The sequence below is a fragment of the Pezoporus wallicus genome, unplaced genomic scaffold (genome assembly GCF_028554395.1).
Source record: "Pezoporus wallicus isolate ANWC-B61680 ecotype Strahan unplaced genomic scaffold, APGP_CSIRO_Pwel_v1 contig_3058, whole genome shotgun sequence".
Classification (NCBI taxonomy): domain Eukaryota; kingdom Metazoa; phylum Chordata; class Aves; order Psittaciformes; family Psittacidae; genus Pezoporus; species Pezoporus wallicus.
Window position 1 is genome coordinate 460,627 of NW_026641153.1, and position 22,448 is coordinate 483,074.

At 38.7% G+C, this 22,448-nt stretch overlaps 1 protein-coding gene across 15 annotated transcripts in view; it reads right to left on the reverse strand.

Annotated features, from left to right (window-relative positions):
- Positions 1–22,448, reverse strand: part of MAGI2 (membrane associated guanylate kinase, WW and PDZ domain containing 2) — a 739,872-nt gene that overhangs the window by 58,313 nt on the left and 659,111 nt on the right. For 9 of the 15 annotated variants that reach the window (XM_057422529.1, XM_057422525.1, XM_057422530.1 and 6 more), the window contains 5 exons: positions 20,687–20,725; positions 15,252–15,346; positions 9,376–9,568; positions 8,257–8,343; positions 6,017–6,265 (listed from right to left, as the gene is read on the reverse strand). In XM_057422529.1, the coding sequence (XP_057278512.1) occupies positions 6,017–6,265; positions 8,257–8,343; positions 9,376–9,568; positions 15,252–15,346; positions 20,687–20,725 (663 nt within the window). The remainder of the gene's footprint in view (positions 1–6,016; positions 6,266–8,256; positions 8,344–9,375; positions 9,569–15,251; positions 15,347–20,686; positions 20,726–22,448) is intronic. The other 6 variants (XM_057422522.1, XM_057422521.1, XM_057422528.1 and 3 more) reach the window with 3 other exon arrangements.

Genomic DNA, 22,448 nt, shown 5'->3' on the forward strand with positions numbered 1-22,448 from the left:
TAATCCCTTTTGCTTTTAAGGTTAATGAACCTATGAATTGAAATATCCCATTGCATGCTGGCACCACAGCATATTTGCTTGCATAGCACAGGCATATGAAAATAGGTGTGCACATATTTTAGCAATCTGAAGATCTAAATAAAATTAATGGAACTTAGGTATTTTTACTCAGGCTTCTCATGAAAGCTAAATGAGCGCTGTGGAAGCATTAGGAAAACCTTGATGCCCTTCCCAGGTTTGTGCTAAGAAAACTTGCAGAGTTTGTTCTTCGAAAACACAAGAGCAGCACCACTAGGTCCAAGTGATCTACTCAGGAACAGGCTCGAGGACAAGTCTCCTGGGGAGAGGAGTGATAAGATCCTCCACGCTTTATTCTTGAATAGCTAATTGAGTATTTCACTCTGGTAAATTGCAGCAATGTATTTTCAGTGATATTAAAAGTTTCTTTCTCTTCTCTAGGTTATTTCACTAGTATTAATTCATATATTGATTTGCAAAACTAAATTATGTAGCAGTTTCTTTTAGCTCAAATGGTACTACCAGTTAAACAAGCTTAGAAAGTGTGTTTTTGTAGCTGAAGAGGCAGAACAACAGCTCAAACATGCATGTAAAAGCTAAGCAGTAATGAGAAACTAAATTCTTTGCTCACAGGTTGCAAGCACCTTCCACAGGGAACTCACAATGCAGGTGGGTTTCCACTGCTGTATTCCAAAGGTGTCCAAGGTGGGGTAGACATATATCCTAATTTCCAAAGCTCTGTTTTCTTTAGCATTTGCAGATTGGTCACAGAAAATTGTGTCCCCAGGCACCATCTTACCCAGGAAGAAACACGAGTAAAATTGCAGCACAAATAACTGTCTCAAATTACAGTTATCATTGATCAATAAGCTGTTTTTTATCTCTAAACTGCAAGGAGTTCAAAGAAACTCTGGGGCTTAATGGGACTTACTTCACAATGCTATTTTCTGCAGTCAGCAGAAGCTTATCTTGGAGTTATGATTTTTATTTAAGACTGCATCTTTTAAGAAATGAGAGAATCTTCTTTCATTACAGTCCGTTTTATCATGTTTTGAATATCCAGCAGTCACTGGCATATGCAGTGTAGGGGTAAATTAAATCTACACCTCCTCTTTTGCTAAGCAGGAGGAAGATCGTAACAAGAATGCACCTTATAACTGTGCTGACAGTACCAGCCACAGTAAAATTCATGGAAATACTGCCAATTTTCCAATTTCACTGGAAGTTCCCAGTAACAAGATCTGTTTACAACACATGGTTTCTTTCTACAGAAATTAGGGTGTTAAGACATTTATAGGGGATCACAAATTCTTGTCTTTGAGGAAGCTGCATTCCAAACACATAAAGTAAAAGCAGCAGGAAGATATAAAGTAGGCAGGGGCAAGTGTACTCCATAAAGGTCTGGGACAAATTCATCTAGAAATCTCCTTTGGCTATTTCCAGCTGGGTGCAAGTGTTTTTCCATGAGACGCAGATAATGAACTTGTCTTGACACCCTAAAAATCTCCATAAAAATGGAGTTTTACCACAGAGGACACACACTATTTAGTATTATCCTAAATGTAATTCACAGGGTAGAATAATTAATTCAACTTCATTATTTTAGCTGTAATATGGCACAACACTATCTGTGAGACATCACCACAGGCACTGCTGCATCTTCATACCCTCATGTGTTGGGGACTTGGAGAGGACAGCCCCAGGAGGAGCCCTTCCTCATACAACCACACATCATGCAAGTATTTTTAGGGGGGGAAGCATGAAGGTATTCCTCAGGACAGGATTTCATAGATAGGCTGTAGTTTGCTCAGTCTAGCCACTTAACTCCACAACTGAATCAGGACATCTAAAAGATCGTAATTTGGTGGGCAAAGGCAGTTCTCCACAGAGCTGTGAGGTTACATCAGTCCAGATTCACCCCATACTAAAAGTGAAAGACTAGAGTCAGCTTCCAAGCACTCTGGTAGGAACATGACACTGAGTCCTCAAGAGAAATCCCACTGGAGGTGACAAAATTCTGATAAACTATTTGTAGCCTGCATAGCAAAAGAAAGCACAGAGTAAAGTCAAATTTAGGTGGCTTGTCTGGAGAGGGGACAAAAGCCAAAGCACCCTTTAATTTAGGGATGAGGCCTGGAGGAAAACATGATGATATGTTTTAGGAGCAGTGGAAGTTAATCCTTTCACTAGGAACAGGTCAGGAGGCTGGGCAGGTGTATTTTCTTTTCTTAATCTCTTAGTACTCTAAGATCCTCTGTGCTCTTCACTGGCCAAAACAGCTTGCTCCTGGTTATACCATTCAAGCACAGTTCTTTATTTATCCACTTTATCTTCTTTGATAGCATGGCTGACCTTGTCTATGCCCCTGCTTTGCCCTATGAAATCCCTTCATTCAATCCTTTTCATTCATTTTCCACTCCTGATCTTCCCCACAGCAGAACTGTAGTTTGGTTCAAGATAATCCCCTGTGCAGGATTAGAGAAAATCCCAAGCAATGTTTTGACAAAGGGGAGCCTTTTCTACTGTTACAGAACACAGGAAAAGAAATTTGCCACAAGAACTGGATGTTTAAGCAAGTACCAGTAAGTAAAAAGTATATCCCCATCTAAAGGCTGGCTCTGAACTACTTAACAGTGGGTTATTAAAATGACAGCTACTACAGTGCTGCCTATCACAACATGTGAAAACATATTCTATTCCTGATTATGGCTGTAGCCTGTCCTCTCTGTGCCTGGATCAAGGGTTAAAAAAACGCACTTTGTATTTTGAAAATTCCCGCAAGGCAAAGTCTGTAAATCAACAGTAACAACAAACTCCTTGCAAAGTGTAGAGAGAGAAAAGTTGACCAAGACCTTAAGCTTCTTGGAACACAATGACATCCTTAATTCTGGTTGCTTTTGAGCCTTTTGTAGCCCTTCTGCAGGTCAGAGAGCATGAAGGCTATGTGAGAAAGGGATATAAGACTTGGAGCACTGCTACTTTGAGTTCATGGGGTGGTCCTACAGTTTCACAGACAGAGCTAGTTTTAACTCACTTGGAAAACAGAGGGTGAGCTTTTCTGTAACCCCTTGGAAACCCTTGAGCTTCAGGTCACCTGCAAAGCAGCAAATCCATGAACCTGGATGTAGGAACTCTATTGGAATGTCTACAGTTTCACCAGTTCTTGAAGCGGTAGCAGCTAGTGACACAAGGCTCACTCTCAGAAAGAGCTACTGTAATTTGCTGGACTGTAAAACATAGTTTATAAGTGTAATTTCAAGAAGAAGGAAAATACTTTCATTGCATGATTAATTACCTTCTTGAGTAGAAGTGATGATTACACTTCCAAGTCCTCAAGTCTTTTGGTTTTACAAGAAAGTAGAGAAGGGAATAGAGTTATCAAAATAAACATTCTTAAATCAAAGGAACTCTTTTTCACTTTGCCCTGAGGATGCTCCCAGTGAGACAACTTCTTAGGCTATGCTATTCCTAGTAGCGTCTGGCACTACAGGAGGTTCCCTTTTCTGACCTCTTTTACCCATTTTGATTCCTTCAGAGTTGCTTTGCAATTACAACATTAACATTTAACTGCTTATGATTAGGGTACGTCTGCACAGTAACATTCTGTGCCACGTGGGGATATATCAGCTAGCAACGAGATCACTGATTTCGAAACTAGAAACACTGGAACTATAGTACAACATTTTACCAAATCAACATACTATTTCTATGAAGTGAGTGACTACAAGGTGCTTGACATGGTGCCATGCAGATGTATATTTCAATATTGATATAAGCTATATATTGGACATTATACCTCCTATATCTGGTTGATACTTTCCTACTGTTAATATGCTTTCTGTCCCTGTGTATTTTAATCAAAGTATTTCAGGTTATTTCAAGCTGGAACAGACCTCAGGAGGTCTCAGTGGCTGCTGCTCCTGTTTTTCTGTTCTGTCTCCTACCAAAAGGCCTAAAACTTGAATGCTGTATTCTAGATGTGTCCTAATGAGTGCTGGGTAAAGGGGGATAATAATTTCCCCTCAGTCTACTTGCTGTGCTCCCACTAATTCAGCCCAAATTAATTCACCCAAATAAAAATCAAGTAAAGAAAATTAACCTTCCTTAAACTAAAAACAGTCAATGATTTTTAGACTGTTTTTATTCCTGATGACAGATTATGCAATTTTCAGTTTTTCTACTACAGTTTTGCAACAGAATTCACATAGAAAGGGTATTTTCTTCTTTCTTCTGTCACTGTCTACAGCAAATGTCATGTTTTTGTTCATTGCTGTTCTTCTAAACTTAGGATTTGGGTGCTCTTTGGATCACTGAAATTCAATGCAGTTATTATTTGAATAAATTCACTTGTCACTTCCACAGCAGACTGTCATATCACTTTACTATTGGAGATGTTCAGCTGAGGTTCAACAGTGGCTACCTATATAATTGCCTGGGGAGAAAGGAAAGTACCACTGGAACATGTTAGAGGATAGGCAGCAAAGCAGGATCTTGAACTTGGGTCTGCTGTCTTCAGCAGAATACTCCAGTCACAGAATTTCTGTTCGGGCATTTTCTCTTCCTCTTCCTCTCCCCTTTCCCTCTCCATCTCTCCAAACCACAAACTGAACCTGTGAAATAATTTTCTTGAGAAATTTGCAGCTGACTTAACTGATGAATATGTATGAATCTCAGGGTCTTCTATGGATATTCTTTTCTTGTCTGATCTTCTTCAGAGAACCTCCAGTTGGCTATTATATTCAATAAAGTGAAAACTCAGAGTCCCAAGAGACTAATTATCCATGGTTTTGTTACAATATTAATTCTGGCAATCGTGGAATTTTAAAATTCAGCTGAGGTAATAGGAAAAGCAGCTCTTTGAATAAGTGCATGATCATGAAATACTACAAAGAACTTTTCTGAGATCGTTTGCTGTTGTGAGATATGGCTTTTCAGTACTTGCTTAGTTGTATTTCTGTTATGACTTTAGAAGAGTGAAGCTTGGCCCTAAAAGTTGAAATTGTGATATTATTTCTTCAGGAAACAGTTTTGGGCAAAGACTAGCTCCTTCAAAACATGTTGCATTAAGCTGCAACTTGCAAAATGGCAAATGTTCTCACTTGTCTTGGTTTTTCTGCAGTTAGCATTTTTCAGTTAGGATTCACAGTTTGAGAGGGATTTGGTGGGAGATGTGGATGTCTCCCAGCAGAAAGCCTTTTATGCTTCCTCCTTTCAATGGTCTCAGCTCTCAGTTGGTTAAATGCCATTTCAAACACACAAAGGAAGCCCTGTGCCTCCAGCGGCCACTACCGAAGGGCCTAAGACTCCTGCAGGTCCTACATCACATCTGCCTGACCTCTCCTTAGGTATACCTTTGACATCTCAAAAGACTCCTGATGCCTCTATAAAAGCAATAAAGTTGAGCCCCAGCAAATATTATTTTCTGGACAGAAAGTGAGCTGTAATTATTAAGGGCAGATCCTGCCATTATATACATCCACTCTCTGTACTCAGTTGTACCTTTTGCACTATCTATACACCAGGTAGTTAAAAAAACAACCTATCTGCAACTGTGTCTAACCAGCTTTCCTGTTTTCCAGTTGCTTTTGCAATGCCCTAACTGGACAGCTGGTGTGCTGGGGCTTGCTGTGATCTAAGCTTTTATTTCAACTTCCTGAACTTCATCTTGATTTAGAAAAAGATTAAGAAAAAGTGTAATTCAGTTGCATGTGGGGAATAATTTTTTCACATAACCCCATTGATTACTTGCAGTGTCTTTTTGGGATATAGGAACACAGAAAATCTACTTCATGGATCAGTCATAATGTACCAAGTAAGTATCTGAAGCACAGAGCCTCAGAGGCCAGAATAACCTTTGGGTTTGTCCAAGGCACAACAGACCATGATCCTGGAAACACCCTTAAGAGTCTCTTCAGTTTTAATCTCTGCAGTAATTAATTAGCAGATTAATTCTGGGCAAACTTGGAAAAATATAAACTAAAAAATGTGATTTACTTACTTATTGTGGACCCAGATTCAGGCCTGTTCAGGGAACTGATGATAACAAAGCCAAAGCCTTCATTCTCCTTGCGGTGGATCACCACATCACTGGTTTGCAGGCTGTGAGAAGAGAAGCCCTCGGGCGGTGTAGCATTGCTACTAGAGACAGCATGATTACTGTTAGCATAAGTAGTGTAGTCACTTCTTGGAGAACTGTGGTGCGTAGACACTGAGCCTGGGCTTCTGCCATTCTCTGGGCACGGTTCTCCTACAACATAAATCACACCAGTATTACAGTCTGACTTGCTCAGTGGCCTGGTGACTTACGGTACATTTACTAATGCAATATGAATACAGTTGACTGTCTATAGCCTAGACTACTACAAGTATTAAACTAGGAGCTGTAATAGATGCAGAGAGACAAGAATCTACACAATTATGCAAAACATTGAAGAGTAATCAGATAAAGTAATCATGAACACTCACTGCTAAGCTATCTACAAGAGAGGAAAGTAAGAAACACTGGCTATCTGGATTGCAAAACCATTAGCAAGCATTACTCCCTTGTCTGATGGTTGATCTGTCATGAGGAGGAAAATGTGACTGTCTAATCCAATATAAAATTATCTGTGTTAGGATTAAAAGAATTTAAGCAGGCAGCTAACATAGAGTAATTAGGATTAGCTGCATAATGTTCGTCTTACAAGTTGATTAGCATACTCAAAAGATGTTCATGGAACTGAGTAGTTACACAATGAAAAATAATCACAAGCAATTTTTCTGTGGGTGTTGTGACAGAAGAGGTGGTCATTTAAAGGCTTCAAAGATGCTCTTGTGTGGCAAGTTTGTAAGGCAGAAGTGAAAATGGAGCCCATCCACACTTCAGTATCACTTTGTAGTAATGGGAACAAGGAAAAAGTTAAATCTTGAGGGATTACACACCTTTAGTACCAATATTTTGGCAAAGGAAAACAGTAAAGTTACACTTCCAGATGGGAAAAAAGATTTACATTCCTCACAGACCTAAGCTGTTTACATGATTGAGCATGTATTGACAGTTTTAATACAGAACTATTAGGTGAATGTAAGTTTTCTGTTTGGAGCAATGAGAGTGGCAGCCATTCTACTGAACACGTGAAGAGCTTCTGCATACACACATACATCCTAGGAAGAGAGCTTGCAAATCAGACCTTCAGTGTGTATATATTAATAACATAAACCATTCAAGGACAAGAGGTGTGTCCTTTAGCAGTCCTTCTGCAACTATGAAATAAAGTGATTAGAGAGAATAAAGAGGAAGAAAAACAAACAATTATTATACTCCTGCATTAGAATTGAAAATCTTCAAGAGTTATTGAACCAAATCTGCAACTAAATGCCATAGTCAGTGACAAGAGAGATCTCATTTTCTGGCTGTCATGTTTCAGAAAGCTGAATATTGTTTATGTCAGTATGGCTGCAACAGAAAGGAGATTATCTTACCCTGAAGAGTGACCAAGAGCTAGCTTGGCCATAAAAGAATGCAACTGAATACCATTAAGTATAGGAAAAGAAAGATAAAGGAGGAAAAGTGTAAATGGATATTGATTGTCAGCTGTGCAATAGATATTCACCAGAAGCATTACTTCTTGCTTCTGCCTGTGAAAAGAAAATGGCATTTTAATCAGCGGTGTTCCAAATACCACATTTTCCTAATATATATTTTTTTCTAGAGCTTGTGAATAGTGATTTTCTGTTCCAGATCTAGGTAAGTATCTGTGCAAAATGGTGACTCCAGGTGAGGGCTGAGATAGGTAAATCAGTTATCAGGCAGGTAAGGAAAGCCCCAGGTCCTTCTGTTGTATACATTCATGCTGGTGAGAAATTCACACAGAATCAGTTGGCCTGCTGTGTCAATACAGCATCTTTCACTCCTGCCAAAATCAGTCGTTCCAAAAATTTTCCCACAAAGCTTATGTTGTAACACACCAAATTAAAACCTGTTCAGCTCCTGAAATGCTTTAACATTAATGAGTTACACACTCTATTCCCCGGTGTGGCACTCTCAAGGCCCAAGAATAACTCCAGGTGTTTCACCAGCTTGCTTCGCTTTCTGTGCCAGGAGACCAGAGTGTCTAATAGACTCTTTCATTTCATACGAAACAAGCAGCAGCGAAAGCTGGCATCCACTCTGTGCTAACCCTCTTGCTAATCTTGCCTGCAGTCTGTACAAGCGGCTGACCCAGGAGAGGTGCTAATCGCAAGCGCCCGGCGGATTACCTTGGTTATTGGCCATTTTCCTAGCGCTGGGGGAGCTGCGAGGGGGTGTCGCGCCCGGCGGAGGGGGACCTTTCTGGCTGGAGGACTCTGGAGTCAGTAACAGAAGAAAGTCAGTCCTATGAGACTGGCGCTGCGGTGCCGCAGTGGGAGGGGGACTGCGAAGACGGGGGTGAGTGGGAAGGCGGCTTTTTGGCAGGGGACGAACGGCGCAGGCAATGACAGCGGATCTAGGGCACGGAGAGGCGGAAGACAGGACAGGCTTGGGAAAGTGGTTTTGCTCATTTCTGGTGCCTCAGTGAAGTTTACTCACCACCACAAACGTTTGAAAAGTTCTTAAATAAACTTCTTTCCGTGGATAAGCAAAGGTTGCAATGGAACGGCAGCAATTTCTCCCGTTAGAGCTTTAATAGACACTGCCACACATTTTTCCCAGGTTTGAGTGATTTTCAACAATTGAGACCGAGCTAGTCTAAAGGTTTAATATACTTCAAATTCTTCAGAGGATCACTGAATGGTTTGGGTTGGAAAGGACTTTTAGATCATCTATTCCAGCCCCCCTCCCATGGGCAGGGACACCTCACCCTCGACCATGTCATTTTAGATTTATTTATTGAGTGTGTCTACTTGAAGAGAGGATTCCGCCCTGTTCCTAAGAGCTGCTTGTGCCATACACACAAGCTGGTTTTCAGCCAGCTTGTGTTGTAGTCGAGGGGAAATTCCAGATGACATCAGTGAGACCAGAAATGGGCTTTTAACAAATACAAGAGTGAAATGAGTTCCTGCCCTAAACAGTTAACAATCTTTGACCCTTTCTCTGATTGCTTTTTGACACAGCCAGCTTTAACAGCATTAACCTAGGTGAACATTTTTTTTCCCAAAAAGTGGACAAAAGGAGACAGCACAGACTGAGAAAGCATGGAACAAATCCAGAGCACTCATGATCACCACACCAGGGTTGCCAATATTGTTTCCACTTCTGAAGGAAACAACACTCAGCGGTAGCATTTTTATCACAGAGAGAAGGGACACACATTTACAGTTATTCTGTCTTCAAAATGACACGAACACTGACTTTCACTTTAATTTTCTCTATTTATTTTAACAGCAGCTATCACTCACCTGTGGGTAGCACCTTTCTCCTCACAGTAAGATTCACTTGCCCATTTCGGGCAGCATTATGCATAAGATCAATCACATATCGGTGGGTTTTGCCAGCCACTGGAATCCCGTCTACATACACCAGCTCATCACCAGGATGGAGACGACCATCTCGGTCTGCTGAGCCCATGGCAATTACTGCTCCGATAAGAATCTAGGCAGTAAAGAAACAAAATCCTGTCATATATACCCTGAGCCTCCAACTGAGTGCTGTGAATGCTGCAGTGATTTTCCCTTTCTTTTGAAATTAAGCTAGTGGTGCAGTGCAGGTGAAGAGGTCCGTGTGTGTTTGAGAGTTGTGCTTATCCTCTGTGGGTATGACTGAAGATACTTCCTTGCCTTTGGTGAGAAGATGTTTCCAACGGGTGTAGATGTGCTACACCTGAGAATCCTCATCTAAGGATGATCTACCTGATATCTTCCAGTCAAGACAATCCGTCTATAAGGAGTTTTGAGTTTATATAGACTACATTATGCAGAAGATCTAAACTGATTAATCCCATGTAAGGGTTAATCTGCATATTTCTTACTGAAGTTTCTTCACTGCTGCATAATTTAAGCACCCAGAGTAATACAATTAAGGTCTGTAGTGGAAGTGACTACTACACAGAGTTTGCTTTGGAGAAGAAGTGCTACATTAAATATTGTTACTTATAATGGATAACTGCTCAAGTAGTGGCTGATTAACAAAATGGAAAAAAAAGTGTGAGCTTACTCTGGGCAGATGTTGTTTTCCCAAAATGAAATTTAAATGTAATTTGTATGGGACATATAAACTTGTGGAAAATCTGTTCAAAACCTTTTAACGACTTTCTCCACTTTCTATGCATATAAATTCACATAATTTATTAGAAGAAGACATATGTATTACCCCTGTGGAATAACTGGTAGAACAGTTGAGACTGATCCAAACAAAATTTGCTTTCTTTGAAAGAATATTAAAGCATTCACAGAGTGTGTTTCAAATTTTCCTTTCTCTTGTTCAGTGTGAGAGAGAGCACAGAATGATGGATATGACATGCCGTTTGACAATCCCTTTTAAATAATAAAAGATAAAAGCTATCAAGTCTTGCTTTTCATGATGAACTGCAAAGGCTAGATATGGTAGGGATGCAGGTGGTCTTGTGTTTTTTGTGGTCTTAGCTGCAGAGCTGCAAGTATCCCAGCAGAGCGTTTAAATGAAACCCCATGTGGAGCCTGGAGAATTTTCACCAGTTTCTAGCCTTCCTTTGGCTCACTTTTGCTTTCAAAACTTAGCAAAGAGAGAACACGATGCAGCATTTTCCTACTTTCTGGTGTTCTTGGGATCCTGCTAAGCAGTGCCAGGCTGAGTTGCCAGACATTCTTTCAGGTTCTCCATTCTGTCCTTCAAATAGTGAAAGAATATACCTCAAAGCTTTGGAAAATTCTTGTGCAAAATCCAACTATGAATCATGGATTTATGCTCCTCTAATGGCTTAGAAAAAATGCTGTCTAAATCTATATTTAGCTGGATCTCCACAAAGTATTCTCAAAACATTGTATTCAGTCATCTCATATGAATATGAACTTTTTCCTAGTTATCTTGGGAATACATAGGTGATAACACTCTGCAGCTTGGAATATTGTAGGGACTGCCTTCTTGTGATTTTACTGAGTGTTTGCAGTTTCTTTATAACTGTCTGCCAAAGTATGGAATAATTCACGCATCTTTAACCTCTGGAGAAACATAAATGCAGATCATAGCATGTAGGTCCATCAGTACCTACAGCAAAGTGCAAAATTCTTTCTGTTTTGACTATTAACTAATTATTGCTGATATTTCACATATCCACAGTGAAATGTGATTGTGTTACTTATCTCAGTGGTGGAACTGACTACTAACGTAAGCAGCAAAGTCTTAATTTAAACATTTCAGTTAGGTCTGTCAAGGTGATGGTCACCATATCTGTTATGTGGTATATTTAACTGCAAGAATAACTTAATTTTCCTTCTTTTTCCTTTTCTGTGTCTGAAGTTGTTTCTTATCCAGTACCTGCTCATTTCACAGCTGAGTAGTTTCCACAATAGTTATAAATTCTACAAGCAAAAAACAAACTGGAAAATTATTTATCAGTATTATATTATCTCTATAAAGCAGTTTCACACTGGCATGATATTGCTTCGAATGTATGAGGTAAAGGATGATGACATGTAGGCAATAAAGAGTGTGTTGTGGAGAAAAGGGAAAGTTTCACCTATTGCTTGAGATTAAAGGTGAGAAATGCTGGGATTGATTAGAAAGATTGTCACAGAGCATAATGTGAAATTGAAGCCTGGGTCTATTAACTCATACATGTCAATCTACTTTGATACTAACTTTGTTTGTGATTCTTGGTAATTATTTGACTTTGTGTTTCAGTTTCTCTGAATATAACACAGTAGCTTCACAGGCACATAGTAAAATTTAAAAGGTCTGATTCATCTCACCTAATTTTAAGTGTCTGTGATTTCTAAATCCAAGATAATAATCTGAATTCTGTCTAATCACTGTTAAAAATAGGAATTTCTAAGGCGTGGTCTGCAGTACCCTAGTGTTTTGCTCTATGGGCATCTGTTATGTCTTAGAAATGTCTGTTTCTTGGCATTGATTATAAAAGGATTATGGACATCTCACAGGCATTTTTTAGAAGAATCCCAGAATCTGTGCTGAAAAGGTGAAACCCTTCATGCAATTATGTATATGTTCCAGTGATTCTGAGTTTGAGCTGTGCAAGTATACAAAATACTTCTCTGCTTTGGGACAGCACTTTGCAAATTCAGTAAAGTTCCAGTTTCAATATATTTGCAACCTCTCAGTGATATTATAATTCACTCTAACAGAGTCAGATTAACTCAAGGTACCGGGGGATGTGATAAATACCTGCGGTGGTATGATCTCAAGAAATTTGAGAGATGATTTGAAGTGGCACAACTCACAGTCTTGATACTTGAAATCTCTCAATAAATTCAAGTCATTGGAAGGCATAGTTATGCTTACAAATACGGAAAGTGGAGTAGTCTAGCAGACTTTTCTCCATCTAAGGTGCCAGGTAGCTCATATAACTAGAAGGAAATTAATCTACAGTCTCTCTATAGTGTCAGTATTGTCCTTCTAAAAAACTGTGTGTGGATTTGGCTGCTTTGAAAAATTTATTGCCTTATGCTGAAGAATCTGTATTCCTTTTTAGAAACTGAACCACAAAGACAAAAGGTAAAGAAAGCTTCTTTTTGTTCTGTGCTACGTGACTGCACAGCAGGAGAGCTGAAACAAACACTTCAAAGTGTCTCAGTTCTTGTTTCATATGAAAAGCAGGGGTTTGGAGGACAGGCAAAAACTGCCTCTCCTTTTCTGGAGGTGAAAGAAATGGGAAGCTGCAGGTGGGCTGTCCATGTGGGACCAGGGAAGCAGTGGAGGAGAGAAAACAGTTAAGAATTCTTGTATTTTGAATAAAAAATAGATGGAAACTAACAAAAGTGGAATAAATCTATTGTTTTGTGTTTTTTAGCTTTTTTTTTTTTGGTGATGAATTTGAGCAGAGAAAACAAGTAAGATGGGCAACAAAGAGGAAGTGAGAACTGATACCTATCTCTAAGCATGTGACTTTTCGCTTCATAGGGTCCTCAAGCCAGGATCTTATTTGTTCCGGAGGACTTAGAAAGATGGTTTGTGGGGACATAGAGCCCCATTAGATTGATATCTTGGGAAAAAATATTCTTGTATTTGCAAGCCCTGAAATAGAGATAGCAACCTTGGGGCTAAGTGCAGGCTGAAAGCAATTGCCTAGCAGGACAGCGAAGCATCTTAGAAGGTGGCTCACAGAAGGCAGCATTTTTGGTCCTGCTCTCCAAAAATAGCAAGGTGCTTATCTCTGTACTTGGTATCCAGCTACAACTCTTTGACTGTTCACAGTAAAGCCAGGTCAGTCGTTTTCTGAAAAGAAATTAGAAAGAGCTGCTTCCTCTCTAACAGTTCAGTGTGTAACGCATGCAGCTGGGAGGCAAAAGACTCGTTTCTAAGTTCCCGCTCAATTGGGTTGTTGACAAGAGACATAAATTCAGGTTTCCCAGCATGTATTCTTAACTATCAGAATCAGATATTCTAAACCAGTTTTCTCTCAGTCTTTCAGGTTGAAATCATTCCATTTTATATAAGTAATGAGCTTCGAGATGAGGCATTTGAGCTGCACTTTTCTCCATGAGAATGTCATAAACATCCAAACTGCAGAGGCAGTCAGACACTCAGTCTGTGCCTACTTAATTATCAATTTGTAATGGAAAAAGCCCTAAAGGAGACACCAGGGCAGACCTTCCTAGAATACTGAGTAGCTCTGTAGCCAAGGACACTTCCCTGAGAGGTTGGAAATGTCACTATTGTCCAAAGCAGGTAGAGGGAGACTTCCAAATCTTCCACTAATGCCGATTTTTTTGTAGGATAAAATGATAAAATGAGACACTTCCTCTAGCTCCTAATAGATTTCTGTTTCAGCTTCACCCAGTAGGTGACCTTTGAGAACCCATACTAGCTGGGCCACCCCAAAAGGAAAATGCTGAAAATGCTTAGGTGGAGAATGTGCACATGATAGTTCAGCAGCCTCATTTTATGTGTGCTGGGACATGCTCCATGGAAGAAGTTAGATGTCAGAGGGTCTTCAGGCACACTGCAAATGTAGATGATGAAACTGTGTTGTTTTATGGTCCTTCTGTACAGCTATACCTTATTTAGCTTTCAAAAAAATATATACCTTATTTAGCTTTCAAAATCCATTCCAAAACACTTATTCTAAAATAGTGCCTCTGCATTTCAATCACTACTTGAAGCACCTTTTTTAGAAGACATTGCATTTGTTTCTTTTTACATGAGGTATCAGCCAACTAGTAATATTTATCAGTACTTCAACAGATGTTGACAATTTTAAAATAGAGGAACTTCTTTGTTTCTCACAGCCATGTGTTGGTTAACATTAATGTTTGAATGAAACTGTATTATTCCATATGAATTTGAATATGGAATATACCTATCAACTAGTTATACATTATCTCAGAAAGGCAGTAATGCAGGACTATGTATAAAATTGTGAGAATAAAATGTCATTGACTTGGCATTAGTCCTCACTGACAAACCACAGTTACATCATCAAAGTTATTCTGAAGGAGTACTAAATCTGCCTGCTTTTTCAAAATTATAGTATTTATATCTGTCACTAATTTACCAAAATGTGTACACATTTCTTTTAAAATTCATGTATATGTTTCATTTTATACTTTATTTACTTTATGTAACGTTTTGTTACTTTTCATTTGGTTACAAGGCTATGTCCCTCCTAATGATATAAAGCTATAATTTTTATGCCTGATGCATCACATGATGTTGTTGTCTAACTTGGAACATGGACTACTGTTCCTGGTAGGGCCTTCTGTGCTTCTGGAAATAAACTGTGTTCTCAACAGTATCTTTTGACCTTATGTGTGTATATGTAGTCTGTCTACATTGAACACAGTTATATATAGTCTTACATAATTTGATTTTTTAAATCTTCTGCTTAAACTCAGTTTTGGAAAGTCAAGATTAAAAGATGCCAGGTCACACTCGGCAGTAATGGGCTGAGTGATGCACTGTTTCTAAGTTAATTTCTTCTGATTTTAACTTAATTAACTGTGGCATCTTCTAGATAAGGACAACCTGAGAGTCCTGTCTTTTTCTATGGATTAATAAAGCAGCCATTTTACTTATAGCCTTAACATGGTGTTCATGTGGGTTCAGCTATGTAGTAACATTTTCCTGAACTTTACACAGATCTTAGAGTTATAAAAAGGAAAGTCAGGAAGAAATAACTCACAGGCTGTCCAGGCTCATCCCCTCCCAGGATCCTGAAGCCAAACCCAGACTCCATTCTCCGAAGGTGAACATCCAGCTCCTTGTAATCGGGACCTGGTTTAAAAGGGAAATCCCACTGAGAAAACATTTTGGCTTTGTCTTGAGAATTTGCACCATCTTCCCTCCCACCTTGTGTTCACTGCACATGACTAATGGCATCCTGGTTAGAGCTGGTGGAAACAAATGGGACACAATGTGTTGTACACAGACAAGGAGGAGACTTGAAAATATAGATATCTCCTGGAGGATGATTATGCTCAGTAGAATACACTAAACCAAGCGAGAATGCATTCACAGGAGAACAGTACTGGAAAAGTCTGTCCATAATAGAGGTTATAAAGGTGCCTTCTTCCTACAACTGACTGCATAATATACTGCTGTTCATCCACCTGTGGTATTTGATCTTTGTTTTCCTTGCACTTCATTAAAACCTAAAGAAAATAAACTGAAATGGGAGATAGAGATATGCAAGAAAAAAATCAGTCAACTTACAAAAGATGAATAATCATTACAGGCCATTTACGTTCCAAATACAGCTGTAAACCAGTATGTCTTTTTATGTAACGTAGCTTTTAAGCACTCTACTTTCAGGTAATATCTTCAGTAAAGAATTTTGATGAAAGCTATCATTATAAGACTGAGTCTTAGAGTTTAAATTGAAAGCTAACATCATTAACTTGAACTCCTTAATGCTACTCAATTAAAATCTCAACAGCTTTATGAATCATTAAGATTGTGCTTCCATATGCCTGCATAACTTGCCCGTAAACAAATATTCTCCCCTGGAATATATCAGTTCAGGAACATGGTGGTTTTTAAAAGTCAGTTTCTTATAAAAGTGTCTTTAGCTTCATTTGAGCGTGCCCATTTTTTTTTGGGGGGGGGGGTGGGGGTGGGTCTTGATGCCTTCAACATACAAAAGAGAAATCTAAATAAAAATTGAAGTGAAACTGTAAGCAGCTAGAGGACTAAGAAGTTCTCTATTTTGACTATTGCTTTGTCTTCAGGTTCAGAGATGCTTTAGGTTCATTACCTATAGCAGGGCAGTGGTTAATAGGAATGGGGGTCTTTCATACAGATTGCACTCTGGTCTATAAGCTGTGACAGCTTTTGGCCACTGTCAGCTTGTTGCAGACTCCAACAAACAAAAAGGGACGAGTAGGTTTATTTCAGCAAACTGTGCATAGTGTCTCCTGTTTCCTCAGGAGGGGAGGGACTATAGATGGCTTAAATACTAAGTTTAAGTACTAAAGTACTAAGTACTAAATGGTACTCATTTACAGATTCCCTCCAGAGCCATCAGTGGACACCTCATAAACTGCAGTTGGGCAGTTTAGTGTGGGATTAAAGATGATTCAGTTTCAGTCAGGTCTTGCAAAGACAGAGACACAGAACTACATGCAGTGGCTCTACACTATGACCTCTCTAGGCAGCAGCATAGTGCATTATTGCAGCAATGTATATGGTATGAGTGATACTGAATTACAAGTATTTCAATTGCTAAAATAAAAGCAATACTTTTCCTACCATGCTGCTTCTCATATATTTAGAATGCAAACCCAAACAGATCCTAACAGCTTATTATCCTGACTTTTTTCAATTTATTTGATAAGTGTCTCAACAGTGAATAAAAGAACATATGAAGGTTTTGCATGCACAGTATGTTAATGCAAAGGTTGCTTAAATGTTGCAAGATGCAAAGGATTTTTAAGATAAAAGTGATACCTTATGTCTACCTGATCTGCTGTGCCCAAGTGTAACAAAATGGGGCTTAGTACTAGTGAGAGTGCTTTATAGATAGACACAGTAGGATCACTGTGTATAGCCCAGGTCTAACACTCAAAGGCACTGTTTCCAGCAGTCTGTCACAAACTAAGCATTACCTTTATCTGCACACACATGAATGGATATGCACAGCTGGGAATACATTAAGAAAGTATAAGAATGTCAGGTCGTGAAGAATGTGTCTTGCACACAGAGATGAAAGCATCCCTCAAACATGCACATTGACAAAACTGATTCAAACCAATGTTGACACCAGACTCCAAAGTAAGAGGTAGTGTTTTTTTAAAAGACGCTGTTTTTTCGCACACATTTAGAATGGAAAAGGTTAAGCCAGGTTGACCATGAAAAGATTTAGGCTAAAATTACTGTATACGGGAATACTTTTCTGTGTGAGCTCTAACACAGTTTGGAAGTCTTGGGATTAAATGACTATGATATCATGCTTGCTCAGAAGAGCCTTCCTTTCCAAATAGCTGGAGCCTATGGAACCCATCCTCTGCCAACTCTTACCAAGACACTGAAAATTGCTTTTAAAATATAATTCTCTTTTCTGTCTCACCAAGCAAATAGCACATGGGACTGGAAAGGATCCCTTGGTCACCTAGCCCAGCTCCCTGTTACTGCAAGCCTCTGCAAGCTAACAGCACACAGACCTTTCCAGTAAAGACACAGGCAAAGAAGACACTGGTACCTGAGCTTGTCTGTGGCCTTTGCCACTAGGTCACCTGCCTCATTCAGAATTTTCACTGATATATTGCACCCCATGATTTTATTCATTCTTTCACAGTAATACAACAATATCACCAGTGACTGCTACTACATTTAAGAGCATTTCCTCCACTGTTGTAAGACCATTTCCTCCACTGGTTGTTTCAGCTTTCATGCTTGGTATGCTACAACACCATTGGCTGCATTGCCCAGCTCTCCATTGGTCTGGAGACAACTACACTGTATATACGTGAATTACATGTCTGAATGTGGACCTGATTTCCACCCTTGGTTTTTATGCTTAGGTCACTCATGAAAATAACACAAGACTTATTGCAAGGCTCTCCGCTAATACTACCCTTTCACTTCAGAAACTGTTCTTTTAGTAGAACTGCTTATCTGCTTTTTAGCCGTTCCTCTTTACATCTTGTGCTTAGCACTGTCTTCTCCAGGCTAACCTGGAAGTACTTCAGTTAAGCAGGCATTTTGTAAAGCATCTAGTTGAAGTCTAGATTGATTAAGCATGCACTGCTTGTTTTGTGTGAAAAATCAGTTAATGGGTTAGTCCAGCATCAACAAACTCCTTTTGCATTAGGTCCCAATTTATCTCCATGTCAGCAGTTAGTCTTTAATTGAAAATAAGTTCTAAAGACTTGCTGCTGATGAGATCACTCTTCTGTTTCTGTAGGACGGGTAAGTTGTTCACTACAATGTAGTTCTGCTACAGGACCTCATGCTTTGTAGATTTACTAGAAGCCCCTACTATTATGTGGCAGCAGTTTCAATATTCCGGAAAGTATATTGATCAAGTATTCTTACCCTTGTAAGTGACTACATTTCATCTTTCTTTAAGATTGTGGTCCTTTTTTTTTTTTTCCCCACAAAGGATTTTTAGATAAACTAAAATTTGTCTTTTTTTTGCTGGAGCAGATTTTCAGTTGATCATACAAAGAAAATTACCTATACTTACATAAAAATTACACTCCTGTGCCTTGCATTATACTACAAGCTCTTGGTTAATATCACTGCTTTACGGAAAATGTGCCTTTTCTTTTTTTTTCTCTTGGTAAACTAGATTAGCACCTTGTGGATCACGCTAAGTAAGAAGAAATGAATAGGTTTGCAAACAAGGGGGTCGAGCCAAGGCTGAATTACTGTAGTCTTTTGCACAGTTTGCTTATCCTTCCAGTCAACTTAATACACCTGAACATCCCATCTCCTACCAGTTTCACTGAAGGGACAGTTTCAATTTAAAGACAGTATTTCTGATCATATAATATGGGTATCTTATGCAAGAATAACAGTGTTGCCTGCTCTCCCTTGCCTCTCTACATATTTATATTAGAAAAAGAACTTTAGCTTTGCCTGCTAGTAACTTCATTGTCTTTTTCATAGTTACAGTATTGCACTGCTTCTTTTCTTGTAAAGGAAAACTTTCTTAACTGATAATTTGGGCTACAAGATAAGAAAACCCCAAACAACAATTCATTTTGCTAGGAGATAAAACCAACTGGCTCCCCCATGAATTTGAGAATGGTATTGGACAAGCTGTGATCTGATCATTGCTGCACAGCAAGGACAATAAAGAGCATTGGGAAATCCAGTTTTCTGGTTCCTGCATGGCAGGGAATGTAAAGGTAGTGCTACAGATTGTTACTGAAAAATAGTGAGACCTCATAGGTGAAGATGTGATTATCAACTCTCAGCTACATTTCCGTACTGCAGTGTTGTGATTTTTATAGTGATAAACCTGGTAGTTGGGATGATGCTGTAAATGTAGAGATAGAAAATTTTCTTTGTTAAATCTCTTCTATATTGCAATTAATGATGAAGAACTCAGTTGCAATAATTTTACGATCTTTCTGGGTGTATTCAAATATCCCACTAAACTAAAAATTTATTTGGACTCATTTGCTGATGAAGGTGAAGATTTTTGTTCCATGTAAATCATGAATTATGAATTGTGATTGCAACGAATCTAAGATAACTGTTAATCTGAGTTTCAGATGCTCCTGTAAGACATGAAAAGCCTGAAAACAGTCATGGGTATGCTGGTTTCCAACGTGAGCAGCTTTTTAAAAAACATATGTACTTCCTCTTGATATTTATAGAGAGGAAAAGCTGGAAAACAAAGACTTCAGTGTAAAAATCAGTAAAGCAAAGGAAAAAAAAAAAGAAAAAAGAATTTGTTTGCTAACAGTTATTCAATATATAAACTCTACTGCAGTACGCAAAACTGGCCCAGTATCATACTTAAAGATGTCTGTCCAACCTGTGCAGGACTAGAAAAGACTTTAATGGGATTGTCAAAAAGCCTTTTTGAATGGGATGCTTGTTTTAATAGTTCACAACATCGGGAAATCAAATATTGTTGTTTTTTAAATAAGTCCATTGCCACTTTACAAGACCGATGTTGATTCAATCACTCCAAAAATCTGTTTTTGAAAGTTTTTTCTTTTAGGTTTTTACACAACAGGATATATGAATGGGAGCAAGGAATGTACGGGTCTGCAAAATTCATCAGTTCTATTGCAAACCTAGATAGAATTCATTTCAGTTTTAAAAAAAATATCACTTAAGCTTAGATTTGGGCCTGAGGTATAGAGATGCATTTTTAAGTTAGAGTGAACACTAATGTATGAAAGTACACATAAAACATTGTGAAACATATACAAAGACTGGCTGAGGAAAAATAAAAACTTTTCCTTGCTCAAAATGTAGATCTACTATGAAAAGATTTAGAGTTAGCATTCTATAACCCCACAAAGCTCATAAAAATAAAATGGTGACCGGGCAGTGATGACTGGCCATTATCTAGAGAAATGATTAAAGAAAGAATAACTAAAACATAAAATGAAGGACAACTAGTATACAGAACAATGAAGGCTGAAGAATACTTGCCAGAGGAATCCGCTCGAAAACCAGTCCTGGGCAGCACTTGCTCTGAATAGGAAAATGGGGAATTAAAGATGAAATACATTTCTCAAGTTATTTAAAGATGCAGCATCAATTTCTCAGCTCTGTTTCAAATTACTGAAGTGCAATTCCTACTTTTTATTGCACGTATTTTTTTGTCCTCCCCTCCTTCCTGACTTCCTGGGTGGTACATGTATGTATTCCTGCTAGATTCCGGTACATTTCTATGCAAAGTGAAACAGATGGTAAGATGGTGGTAGTGTTCCTTTAACATAACATCAGTTATGATGAAGACAATATTGTTAACGTTTCAAAATTGTGAAAATTAGTGACAATATTTGTACTTAAGCACAGTGAAAGGGAAAGTTTGATGGCTGTATTTAGGTGAATTTACCAGTGCTTTTATTCAATTCAATTGCAAAATGACTTTTATTATCAAGAAGAGCAAGATTTTTCAGAAGGATGCATGTTGTGAATAACAACAACTGGTGGCAAGTGAAGGCAAATGTAGGTAAACCCATTTAAAGTACTTTTAATGCAGGTAGTTTCAAAGTATTTGCATTTTACTAGATGAAATGCAGTAAAATAACTGATTTGTTTTCATATGCAACTACTTCGCTGGCATTCGAAGAAACTGGAACAAGTCCATAGCTGAATTCAGTCACACTTTCTTTGCTGATTTTGAAATGTTCTAAGATTTTCTGGTTTATTATCTCTTTTATTATCTCATCCCAAACCAGACGAGATTTCCATTGGCTTACCAAAACCAAAAAAGGTAAATAAACCACCTTTACTAACACATTCACGTGACTCTAAAACAGAACATCATACCACACGTTTCATGGTATAAATGGGGTAAGGTCCGTTACATCAGCATCTGTAGGATGGTAATGCAACATATGAGTATATAATGTCTTCCTGAGAAGGAAGACAGAAGTGGATTTAATGCTGTAAGCAGATAGCTCAGGGCAGAAGGAACACAGAGAATGCACTGGAGGACAGCAGTTTTGTCTTAACCTCCTGGAAATACGTGGATGTGGTGAGAGAAGTGAGAGAAAAGAGAAGAAAGTATTTCCTCTGTGGGCAGCTGCTTTACCACTTTGGAAGAGTCTGGACTAAAGCTACTTGCCTTCTAATGGACTGATTCCTAAAGGCAGCATGGACTGTAACGGAAGCAGCTGAGTAATTCATAGTTCACTTGAGTCAATACTGAACTAACGCTCTAGAGCAAAGACATTTTCCCAGATATAGATATGGAAGCCACTGAATGTCTTATGCCTTTTTTGGCGTCTCAGCCATGACCTGCTCAAATTCAGGGGACTGCTATCCTGCTTACCTAAAATACAGTCTAGGGATTCCACTGGATGGGAACAACCCTTTGGATTTTGTGTTCCTATTGTATCTGTGTTTATAGGCTGTGTTAAGAGTTGAATCATGTGGGCTTTGTTTTTTTAGTTTATAGGTCATTGCACATCTATACTTTGGTGGTTAAAGGAGGTAATTCCTTTACACCCTTAAGATTTTGTAAAGTGATTTGGGATCCTTCAAGATGAGAGGGGTTATCTAAATGTAAATTAGTGCACCAGCCCAGCTCCTGAAAACCAAAAACTTTGAAACTGATGCTGCTCCACTGTGAACTTGGAGAAATGATTTTTTTACTCACATTCTTTCAAGATTTTAATGGAACTCTTAAAAGAGACAGAATTACTTTAATCTACAGAAAGCAATAAAATTTTGATAGGCTCAGTAC